At 34.4% G+C, this 13147-nt stretch overlaps 1 protein-coding gene across 3 annotated transcripts in view; it reads right to left on the bottom strand.

Moving 5' to 3' along the window:
- CSMD3 (CUB and Sushi multiple domains 3) overlaps positions 1 to 13147 on the bottom strand; it is a 1542511-nt gene that overhangs the window by 525250 nt on the left and 1004114 nt on the right. For all 3 annotated transcript variants that reach the window (XM_027854053.1, XM_027854054.1, XM_027854055.1), the window contains 2 exons: positions 12686 to 13012; positions 9763 to 9957 (listed from right to left, as the gene is read on the bottom strand). In XM_027854053.1, the coding sequence (XP_027709854.1) occupies positions 9763 to 9957; positions 12686 to 13012 (522 nt within the window). The remainder of the gene's footprint in view (positions 1 to 9762; positions 9958 to 12685; positions 13013 to 13147) is intronic.

Raw genomic sequence — 13147 nt, 5'->3', positions numbered from 1 at the left:
TTTGATGATTACCACTTTTAACATAGTTTGAGATGTGATAGAGTTAGACTGTATTCCTTCACATTTTTTTGTTCATTTCCTTGATATTCTTGACCTTCTGTTCTTCCAGATGAGTTTTTTTGTCATTTTTTCTAGCTCTATAAAATAATATTTTGGTAGTGTGACTGCTATGGTCCTGAATAAATAGACTGATTTAGATAGAATTGTAATTTTTTATTATTATTTGCTTAGCCAAACCATGAACAATTCATATTTTTCCAGTTTTGACTTTATTTGTGTGCAAAGTATTTTGGAATTGTGTTCATATCATTTCTGGGTTTGTCGTGACAGGTAGACTCTCAAGTATTTTACGTTGTCTACAGTTATTTTACATGGAATTTCTCTGTCTCTTGCTGCTGGATTTTGTTTGTAATATATGGATAGGACAGTGATTTATGTGGGATAATTTTGTATCCTGCAACTTTGATAAAGTTGTTAATTATTTCAACTAGTTTTTTGTTACCTGATTCTCTAGGATTCTCTAAGTATATCATCATATCATCTGCAAAGAGTGATAGCTTTGGGGCAGCTAGGTGGCGCAGTGAATAGAGCACCAGCACTGAAGTCAGGAGGACCTGAGTTCAAATCTGGCCTCAGACCAAACACTTAGTAGCTGTGTGACCCTGGGCAAGTCACTTAACCCCAATTGTCTAAAAAAATCAAAAATAAAAAAGAGTGATAGTTTTGTTTCTTCTTTGCCTATTCTAATACCTTCAATTTCTTTTTCTTTATTGCTAAAGCTAACATTTCCAGTACTATTTTGTACAACAGTGATTATCAAATGGACATCCTTGTTTCACCTCTGATCTTATTGGAAATACTTCTAGCTTGTTCCCCATTACATAGGATGCTTGCTGAAGGTTTTAGGTAGATGCTACTTATTATTTTAAGGAAGACTCCATTTATTCCTATGCTTTCTAGTGTTTTTAATAGGAATGAGTGTTGTATTTTGTCAAAAGCTTGTTCTGCATCTATTGAGATGATCATGTAATTTCTGTTAGTTTTGTTGCTGATATGATCAATTACACTGATAGTTTTCCTGATGTTGAATCAGTCCTGCATTCTTGGTATAAATCCTACCTGGTCATAGTATATTATTCTTGTGATAAGTTGCTGTAATCTATTTGCTAATATTTTATTTAAAATTTTTGCATCCATATTCAACGTCTTTTTCTTCTCTTATTACTACAATTTTCTTTCTCTGTTTTGACTCTTCCCGGGTTAGGTATCAGCACCATATTTCCATCATAAAAAAAATTTTGGTAAGACTCCTTCCTCTCCTATTTTCCCAAATAGTCTACATAGTATTGGAATTAATTGTTCTTTAAATGTTTGATAGAATTTGCTTGTAAATCCATCTGGCCCTGGAGGTTTTTTCCTAGGGAGTTCATCAGTGACTTGTTCAATTTCTTTTTCTGAGATGCGGTTATTTAAGTATTTTACTTCCTCTTCTGTTAATCTGGGCAATTTATATTTTTATAAATATTCATCCATTTCACCAAGACTGTCAAATTTATTGGCATACAGTTGGGCAAAATAGTTCCTAATAATTGTTTTAATTTCCTCTTCCTTGGTGGTGGATTCAGTCTTTTCATTTTTGATACTGGAAATTTGATTTTCTTCTTTTTTTTAATTAACCAAAGGTTTATCTATTTTATTGGTTATTTCTTAATTTCTCCTTTGGTTCTCAGTATTTCTAATTTGTTGTTTAATTGAGGATTTTTAATTTGTTCTTTCTTCTATTTTTTTTAGTTGTATGCCCAATTCATTGATCTCCTCTTTCTCTATTTTATTCATGTAAGCATTTAGAGGTATAAAACTTCCCCTAAGAACATTCCATAAGATTTGGTATGTTGTCTCATTATTGTCATTCTCTTGAATGAAGTTATTGACTGTTTCTATGATTTGTTGTTTGGCCCATTCATTTTTTAGGATTAGATTATTTAGTTTACAATTATTTTGCAATATCTTTCTGTGGCCCTTTATTACATATAATTTTTATTGCATCATGATCTAAAAAGAATGTGATTAGTATTTCTGCCTTTCTGCATTGATTGTGAGGTTTTATAAAAGGAATTTGGTAGGCCTCCTTCACCTATTTCCTCAAACAATTTATACATAATTGTGATTAATTGTTCTTTAAATGGTTGGTAGACTTTGCTTTGATTCCATCTGGTCCTGAGGATTTTTTTCTTAGGAAGTTCATTGACAGTTTGTTCAATATTTTTTTTCTAAGACTGAGTTAGTTAAGTATTCTATTTCTTCTTCTGTTAATCTGGGTAAGTTATGTTTTTGTAGCTATTTATCCATTTTGTTTAGATTGTAAATTTATTGGCACATTACTGGGCAAAACAGCTCCTGATAATTGCTTTATTCTTCTTCATTGGTGATGAATTTACCTCTTTTGATACTGGTAATTTGGTTTTCTTCATTTTTTAAGTCAAATTAACCAATGATTTATCTATTGTATTGGTGTTTTTCATATAACCAGTTTCTAGTTCTATTTATTGGTTCAATGGTTTTCTTATTTTTAATTTTATTAATCTCTTTGATTTCTCCGGATTTCTAATTTGGTGTTTAATTAGGTATTTTTAATTTGCTCTTTTTCTAGTTTTTTTTTTTTTAGTTGCATGATGAATTCATTAATCTACTCTCTCTCTATTTTATTGATGTAAGGAATTAGAGACATAAATATTCTCCTAAGCACTACTTCAGATGCATCCCATAAATTTTGGTATGTTGTCTCATTTTTGTCATTTTCTACTCTGGAGGTTTGGAACCTGTGGTCACGAGTTTGACACCTCTAGTATAAATTGATATTCTAGCACTGCTCACTTCAATCTACATTTGTTCATATAACTCTTGGCATACCTTTTTGGAATCATTTAGTGTATTTTCTCATTTCTGAGAGCACATGTCCAGTTAGATTACAACGGTGAAAACTGTGATACTCCTTGAAAGCAGGGACCGTCTTTTGCCTTTCTTTTGTATCCTCAACATTTAGCATAGTGCCTGGAACATAGTAGGTTCTTTAATAAATGCTTATTGACTTGATTTGCTGAAGACCTAGAGTTGTTTAGAAGTAATTCTATGACTTTTGAGAAAGGAACTTGGGTGTTAATAAGGCGGTTCTGATATTTCCCAGCAGAGTTTGTTTTGGCATTCATTGATATTAGAGTTGTTAGCTACATATTCAAACACCCAGACATATGGCCTTAGTGTGGAATAGGAGTGTAGAATCTGCAATCTTTCTCAAGGAATTGTTAAGCAAAGGTAAATTTTATTTTCACTTCATTGTTATAACAGCCTTGATGAAAATAAAGTCTCTATAAAGTTATCATAGATTTACTTAGAGGTCAGAGAAAATCTTGGATATACAAGTCAGGTATATGTAGGTTAAAAAACTCAAAGAGCCTGCTCTGTAGGCAAAGTACCCCTAGGATTAAGGAGCAGTACCCTTTCAGTTAGCTGCCAAACAGGAATATCCCTATTGGAAAATTCCTGGGAAAATATAAAATGTTATATGACAAATTGTTGCAAGTAACAGATTAATCCATTTTCTAAGAGATAAATACATATGAGTGTGCCAAGAGCACACACACACACACACACACACACACACACACACAAACTTTCTCCTAGAGTAGTAAATAAATTCTAGCATTCTCATCTGATTGCTTCTCAACACATTAGTAAAAAGAGTGCTCTCCAAAGATCATTTAATTTTTGTGAATTATAATGGCTTCCCATTCTTCTAGTCTAATTAGGATTCAAGAGAAAACCCCTTATCTTCAGGGGAAATGTTCATCAGGCATTCAGCAACAGCCCTGCTTCCAAAGATGGTTCATTAGGGATTTCACATTATGTGCCCTGCTCTGGTTTTCCATAAAGAAACAAAATAGCAAATAAATCATCATTTAGCAAGGGTAACCTGGCCAAGATGGCAAAGAGTTCTGGGAAGACTTATTTATACCAAGCATTGGATTTTATTGTCATTTTCAATAAAAGATAAGATTTAGTGACAAGAAAGAACAATGGCAAAAGTATGGTCTGTATTGCATCATTGTGAATCTTCAAAATAAGGAATATATTAATACTGATCTCATCAACATAGCCTCTTAATTGGTTTAAAAAACATCTGTTAAAGCCAAAAATTTTCTTCAGACCTGGAATAAGGAGAACAGGCATCAAATGCCAGTTTTGACATTTACTAGCTGTGTAGTCTTGGGCGAGATAATTTTATCTCTCCGAATATCTGTTTCCTCATTTGTAAAATTGGAATTACAATACTTATACTACCTACCTCACAGGGTGAGAATTGTGTTTTGTAATCTCATTGGATATTCTATAGGTAACTCACATTCAACATGTTCAAAACAGAAATTATTCCCCAAGTCTTCTCTACTCTCAACTTTCCCATTTTGGCTAAGGGAACTACCTTCCAGTCATCTGCGCTTAAAAACTCAGTACTGAAAACTTCCACTTCTGGAAGCCAAGATGGCAGAACAAAAAGCAAGTCATTCTCACCCTCCCATATCAACTGCTGAAAGCCCAGAAAATATCACCCCAGGAAAAACCCTGGAACAGTTGGACCAGAAGAAAGACAGGGTGCAGCAATCCAGTAGCCCAGGTAGCTTGAGGGATTAATGGGAAAGGCCCCTCTTACCCTGAAGGAAGGGGAGCAGTATGGAACCAGAGTGGTCCCAGCAAATTAGCGGAAAGCCCCATCTCATCATACCAGGAGGAGATCCTGAAAGCCAGGTGGTGGAGCCAGCAAACACCAACACCTAGACCCCAGAGTGCCTCAGTGAAGGCAGAGGAACTGGTGGAAACCAGCTCAGAAAACCACCAGGTGCCTCAGCATTCTACAGCAGTCTTTCAGTACCTCAGCAAAAATCCATGAAGCAATCAAAGGGGCCCCAGGTAGATAAACATCCTCCAACATCCATCTGAAATGGATGAAAAGGAAAGGAAAAGCAGGCAACATCCAGGGGCCAGACTACTCAATCCTACCCCTAGAGTTCCAGTGTTGCTGATTCTAGCCCAACACCAGGTAAGCTACCAGAACCCTACAGCCTCCAACTGCCAACATCGGAGGCCCCAGCACACAAAGCCAGTGACCAGGCACAAGGCTCACGATACAAGAAGCTTGGATCAGTGCCCTCTGCTACCCAACAGGAGAGCTCAATCTCTTTAAAGGCCAGGAAATAAGCAAATATCCCGAGTAAAAAAGAAACATACCATAGATTCATATTATGAGAACAGTGAACATCAAAGCAGAAATTCTGAAGAGGACAACACTGTCAACAAACCCACATCTAGAACCTCAAAAGGGAATATGAACTGGTCTGAAGCCTAAAAAGCCTTCTTAAAAGAGCTCAAGAAGAATTTTAAAAGTCAAATGAGAGAGGTAGAAGAGTCCCTAAAAAATACAATTGGCCAAATGGGGAAGGAGGTACAAAATCTAATAGAAGAAAACAATTTGTTAAAATTTAGAATTGGGCAAATGGAAGCTAATGACTCTATGAGAGAGCAAGAATCAGTCAAACAGAAAAGCAAAAAAATGAAAAAAAATAGATGAAAACATAAAATACCTAATTGGTAAAATAACTGACCTGGAAAATAGATCCAGGAGAGACAATTTAAAAATTATTGGTCTACCTGAAAATCATGATGAAAAAAAAAAAAAGAGCCTGGACAGTATCGTTCAGAAAATCATAAAGGAAAACTGCCCTGAGGTACTAGAACCAAAGAGTAAAATACCCATAGAAAGAATCCACTGATCACCTCCTGAACGAGAACCCAAATTGAAAAACACCAAGGAATATTGTAGCCAAATTCCACAATCACCAGATCAAAGAGAGATCAGACAAATGTGAAAAGGACTCATATGTACAATAATATTTATAGCAGCTCTTTTTGTGGTGGCAAAGAATTGGAAATGGAGAGGATACCCATCAATTGGGGAATGGCTGAACAAGTTGTAGTATATGAATGTAATGGAATACTATTCTGCGATAAGAAATGGTGAACAGGGTGACTTTAGAAAAACCTGGAAAGACTTGTATGGTCTGATGCTGAGTGAAGTGAGCAGAACCAGAAGAACTGTACTATGTACAGTACTATGTACTGTACTATGTACAGTAACAGCCACGTTGTGTGATGACTAATATTGATAAACTTAACCCTTCTCAGCAATACAAGGATCTAAGACATCTCCAAAGGCCTCGTGATGGAAAATGCTATCCACAAAGAAGAAAGAACTATGGAGTTTGAATGCAGATTGAAACATACTATTTGCTATTTTTTTTCTTCTGTTGTGTTTTGTTTCCTCTTTCTGGTTGTTCCTCATATTGGTTCTAATTCTTTCTTACAACATGACAAATGTGAAAATATGTTTAATAGGAATGTGTATATATAGCCTATATCAGATTGCATGCCATCTAAGGAAGGGAGGTGGGGATAGAGGGTGAGAAAAATTTAAAACTCAAAAGCTTATGGAAGTGATTGTTGATAATTCAAAATAAATTAATTAAAAAAAAGAAAACTCAGTGCTATCCTTGTCTTCTCCCACTCACTCCACGTATCTCAACAATGTGCTGTCGAATGCTGTCATTTCTACTTTACATTTCTCATATTGGTCCCATTTTCTTCACTCACAAAGCCACCACCCTAGTTCAGGCCCATATTACCTATCACTTGGACTATTATGAGAGCCTTCTAATTGAATTCCTTCACTCAAGTCTCTCTAAACTCCAACCCATTCTTTTCTCAGTTGCTGAAGTTATTTCCTTAAAGTGGTAGTTTGATCATTCTATCTCTCTATCCTCCCACTCCCGACTAATTAAATTTCAAGATCAAATGTAAAAATATCTGTGTGACCTTTAATGCTACTCACAATCTGATCTCTTCCTACATTTACAGTCTTCTCACACACTACTCTCCTCTACCCACTCTATGGGCAACTAGGTGGGACAATGGATAGAATACCAGGAACTGGAGTCAAAAAGACCTAGGTTCAAATTTGGCCTTAGATACTCGTAGCTATGTGAGCCTTGGCAAGTCGCTTAACCCTGTTTGCCTCAGTTTCTTCATCTGTAAAATGTGCTGGAGAAGGAAATGGCAAACCACTCCAGTATCTTTGCCAAGGAAACCCCAAATGGGGTCAGAAAGAGTGACACATGACTGACACAACTGAACAATAATACCCATTCTATGATTTAGCTATACTAACTTATTTGCTTTCCTTTACATGAATGTCACTCCTCCTATGTGCCTTTGCACATAGCATTGTAATGCTCTTCCTACTTCTCTCCACCTTATAGCTTTCTTTGCTTCCTTGAAGACTCAGCTCAAGTTCTACCTTGCACAGAAGAGGTTTCCCTGTCTCTCACCTTTCTACTCCCATCAAGAGACTTTACTCTGAGATTACTTTCCATTTGCATCACATATATCATATATGACATAGTTATTGATATGTTTTCTCTAATTAGAATTTGAGCTCCTTAAAGGTAGGGACCCTCTTTTTGTCTTTCTATCATCAGCACTTAGCATAATGCTTGAAGCATAGTAAGCACTTAATAAATGCCTACTGAATAACATCAGAAGTTGTGAAACTAGAATAATCATTTCCCAAAACATTATATCTGGTCCAAGATGACAGTATTTCTATTTCAGGAATACTAACAGTAATAACAGAGATACTAATAGAAACTACTCAGGTATGAGATTATTTCTCCCTTATTATTTGCAACATACTCAATGGATTATCAATTAAAAGAACACCAAGCCTGCTTTATTTGGGATGAACTCATTCATCATATTGATTTAATGAAAGAAAAAAATGTAGTACAATATATGTGAATATTGGTCATGTGTAGTACTGTGTATGTGAAAAAGCTAATTATCATCAATGATCAGCAAACTGGTTGATTGTATCTGTCAATGTGCCAATAGCTCCAATGAGGATGAGTCATTATATAAATGAAGAACTATTAATTTGAAATAAGTGGTCAATACAGTCAGGATTACTAATTTTTCAATTGTTGCAGAGAAGCTTCTCCCTCTCTCTCCACCACTGCAACTTATAAAATTATTTATTTTTTAAAAATTTAAAAATTGAGGTTGCCAACTTGCTTGGTATTTGCCTTTCCCAAGAGGGTGAGTGTGGAAATGGAAAAGGTGAGCAAGGTATATTGTGAGTAGAAAATTAAAATTTCTGAGTAAGATTATATCATGCTTACCACAATTCCTATGCTATGGCATAAGAATGGTGATAGAAATTCTATGATCTCATCCAGAAATTCTCTCCATACTTGAATGAAGGGATGATATGAGGGATGATGCCTAGACAAAGTGTTCCACAGATATCTTCATGATGCCTTGAAAAAAGAGGAAGACCTTCAAAATGTTGGATGGACTCCATGTTAAACTTTTGGGAGAACATAAACAAGTCATAGAAGACTGTTAGGCATAGATAGGTTATGAACTATAGAGGAAACTCTAGAATCGAGGTCCAATTGAGTATTTGAATATATGCAAGTATGTTGAAACACACATCAATTTATATCACCATATATGATATATAATAGATATGATATATAACAGATATGATATATATAAATCTAACATAAGTAATCACTCATTTTAGCTATATATAATCATATCATTATATTTTATAAATACATATAGCTTTTATTAAAAATAACAAAATAGGAATTGTAAGTTTTAGGCTCATGTGTTTTATAAAAACATACAAACCTATAATATATAATATTGTGATCCTTTCTGAAATATACATTTATGGATGAATATTTGTACAGAGTGGGCACAAACAGATAAAAAAGACTATTCACTTGAATCCATTTCAGAGAAAGAACATATTTCATACTTTTGAAATATATTACCATTTTGATTTAAAAATATGCTAGAGAGATTCTCATTTTATTATTCACATCTAATAGTTTATCCTTATTTTGAAATTAATAAGTCTATATTCTAAGAAGAGAAATGGAAAATTAACCAAAAATCATTCAAGTGTTTGTGCATGTCATCCATATTTATAACTTATTAGTATGCTCTTTATGACTACTGCCCTTTCAAAACTTGCTAAACGTTTGCATTTTTTGAATAAAATATTAAATGTTAATGAGTTTGAATATATTATATATTTTAAATAGTATATTAAACAGCATTTTATATACACACTCCATATAACATGCATATTTAAAAATAAGGTTATATATCTATCTAGTTTTATAGAGAGAGACATACACAGAGTTATATATGTGTGTGTGTATATATGTGTATATATATATAAAACTCTATATATGTAGTTCGTTAGCTAATAGGTTTTTAACGTGGTTGGTAATGACACACCATACCCAATCTCTCATCAGACTGCTTTGTAATTTTCTAATATACTTATCACACAATATTGTTTATTATAGTTCCACATATTGCTGTTTCATCTTCCTCCTAAAATGTAAGTTCCTTAAGCTCACAGACTTCATCTTATCCTAAACATTCTATTTCTCCTGGTCTCTAAAAATGTCTTTGGTGAAGTTTCCAAACTTTTGTTTATTTTCATGCATTTTTTGGTCTTCTTAATAATGGTGGTGGTTCTGTATGTATTTGTGATTATGAAAGAGATAGACACAATATATGTATATGCATATGTATATAATTGTACATACATACAAACACACACAGATAAGAGCTTACCTCCACATCTGGGAATTGGCCCACTCCACATAACTTTGCCATCCATAAGTATGCAAGTGATTGTTTCTGTTCCTTGTGTTTTAATAAACCCTTCTTCACAAATAACCGATATTGAACTTCCTAATTGAAAGTTGTCTCCAAATCGGCGTGCATTTATTGGTATTCCAGGATCAGGACACTCATTGTGTCCAAATGCTTTAGCAGAAAAAAGAAGGGATAAAAAGAGTCATAACACATATGGGAGGCATGTAGATAATGATCTAGGCTTTTCTGGAGAAAAATATTGAGTATGCCATAGCTTCTGTAAGTTTTTACCCTCCCTGATTTCTGTTTTTCTTAAATTTTTAATTTAGGCTTCTTATTTAATTTTGTCAGGTAATTCATATCTGGGAGAATAAAAAAACAAGTATTTGTAACTGAAATGTCAGAGAAGTTCTTGAGGACACTGGCATTTAAATAAAATTGCATCAAGTTCATTTTATAGTCATGTCACATGTTTCACTCTGAAGGGATTCTGGTAGACTGTGACAGTGAGTGAACAGTCTTATATTAAGGTGATGTTTCTTTGTACCATCACAATCCATTTACGAGGCCCTCGAGTGCTTCGAGTATGAATGGGGAAGGAGGGAGGAAAGCATGCTGGAAGCTGCTTTTTGCATCCTAAGTAGTGTGGTATTTATGGGCATGTTCCTAAGGCCTCCCTCAGATGCAGTCAATGACCTTCAGCTGTCTGAAGGTAAAATTTAAATAAATTAAATCAATGTGTGGTCCATCGGAATACAACTGCTTTAGAGTAGTTAGAATTCCACTTCAGGTGTGGGTGAACTCTAAAACTGCTAGTGCCTTCCCTTTGACATTATCTCCCCCTTACTTTCTCTATATTTTGTACATATAGAGTTATTTACATGTTTTTTCCTCCATTAGAATGTGAGCTCTTTGGGGGCAGTGACAGTTTTTACTTTTCTTTTTAACTCAGGGGTTTAGCACAGTTCCTGGGACATTTTGTGTGTGTGTGTGTGTGTGTGTGTGTGACACACATTTATATATAGTAATATACATCGATGCTACCATCACTTAATGTGTCTAATAAAAATGATAAATATTTATTAAAATCATTGCAGTGAAAAGGATAGACTAATTGAGATCACAGGCTATAGAAAATGCTTGAGATGTGACTATATAGCATTGCATGTTGCTCACAGTTCAGTTTTACTGTCTGTCATATGAATATATATTTTACAGTATATGGGGGAGCATTCCTCTCATCAGTCTTTTATTTTGGAGGAATGCTTTAATCTAAGTTTAAATTTCATTAAATAAGGGAATGCAATATTTGACCAACACTCTATACGATCATCCTCGCAGTATGCAGTGGTAGGTGCCTGCACTGAATAATTATTTACACGTTTCACCAAAGCATGACATGGAAAATGTAAATAAAGTTACAGGACAATCATAAAGGCCCGATAAACATGAAAATTAAAAGTGAAGTACTTTCATCAAAATATTATATGGACTTGAACAAATATATATGAGTATATAAGTATAAAAGGTGTCCAAATCTCCCAAGGCAAGGCATCAGATTTATATAAGATACTGCCATGGAACAATTCACAATTGATTTCACTTTAATGAAATGCAGCTATACTTGAACAACCTATTACTGACAGTATTCATCACCAGTGCCACTTTGAAAAGACTGCAAATGTATATTGCTATTAACTATCCAAGCTGGGCATTGGGAGAAAAAAAATTGTTATTTTAAAAGGGCCAATATGATAAGACCTTTAACTATGCTGTCATATGACAATATATCATTAAGTCATCTAGCTGGCTGATAACTAACAAAGCTAAGTAGTTTCAAGGAAAAAAAATGAAAAGACTTTCATTTCAAGAATTTTAGTAGAACCATTGCACATAGAAGCACCAATATGTATATATATATTAATCCATTCATAGATTCTTTCCATTTCACATTACACACAACTTTCTATTGCCCCAATATTTTCCTGAGATGGAAATATTAATTTGCATCTGAAACACAGAAAGAATGTGACCTCCCCTTAAAAAAATCAAATCTACAAAAGGATAATAAATTGAATTATCCAATATAGGAATAATCCTATTTACTTGGTTGGTGTATTCTATACAATAAGGTATTTTTGCCATCTAAGATTAAAAAAAAACCTAATACAGGCATTTGTCTTGAAAGAGAGTCAAAATTGTATAGTAGATAAAATCTTGGAGTCAGGAAGACCTGAATTCACAAGGGATATCACTTGAGTCGATTGACAAGACAGAGTTTTGAAATATTTTTCATAATTTCAAAAATTCTTTAGGTAAAACTGAAATTGCAATGTGAATTTATGTAAAGCAAGAACTGTCAGTGGTTGAAAGGAGACTCAATTAGGTTGTAGCAAATAATACTTTGCTCCAGGGAATTAAAATTTAAAGAGTGCTTACAAACAGAAGAAAAGAAATGAAGTGAGCATCTAGTTAGTAAGACTGTAAGTCCTTTCCTTCGTACCCCAGGTAATCTCCTCCCCAATCTTCCCTTTTTTTCCTCCCCTGCATCCTCCTCAACCAAGTATTTAGAATGTTCTGCCATATTTGTCTTTCCCCAACACAGTAGCATCTGAGATCTCTTCTCCTGTGGAGGTTCATACTCTCCCCTAACTGAATTTCTCTTTGCCTCAGATATTTTGTGGTACTATGCCTTGGACACAGGAATAACTCTGATAGAGCACTGGGCTAAGTACCAAGAGACCAGATTTCTAGTCTGATCTATGTTACTTCTGTCATCTTAGGCAACTCTTTAAGCCTTAGTGTCATTATTGTTCAATGAGGGGTAGACTTGATTATTTATAGGATCTTTTCCTGCTTTAATGATCTATAATTCCATTTAATACTGAAAATAACTTACTATTATATGTTATGTTAAAGCCCCGGCCCGACATTGAGTGATCTGCTTGAAATTCCAGGCGCAGAATATGACTATTGCTAGTGAGATGAGAAGGAACCTCAGCACCAGTAAATGTTCCAAGGATTGGAGAGTCTGGAGAATCGCCATCTTTAACAGCAAGGAAGTCAAATTGAGATTCCAAGTCAAAGTCATTAAATGAAAGATGTATCCGACTCCCAGGGTCCGAGATGATTGTCCAGATACAATTTAAATTATTTCCATATCCTTCCGGGTAATCAGGAGAAAGAACTGTCCCCATTGGTGCAGTAAAGTTAGAAAGGCAAGGAACTGTCAAAAAATATATACATATATATATATTAGAGTAATACACATTTTCAAAAGCTTCACCTACTATTTTATCAATCTGTCCCCAAGATTACTGTAAATGGCTATTAATCAGTCAATTAACATTCAACATGCAAA

This window comes from Vombatus ursinus, unplaced genomic scaffold (assembly GCF_900497805.2).
Source record: "Vombatus ursinus unplaced genomic scaffold, bare-nosed wombat genome assembly UNPS02010284.1, whole genome shotgun sequence".
Taxonomy (NCBI): domain Eukaryota; kingdom Metazoa; phylum Chordata; class Mammalia; order Diprotodontia; family Vombatidae; genus Vombatus; species Vombatus ursinus.
The sequence above is the reverse complement of the archived record's forward strand: the minus strand, read 5'-3'. Positions and strand labels throughout refer to the sequence as shown.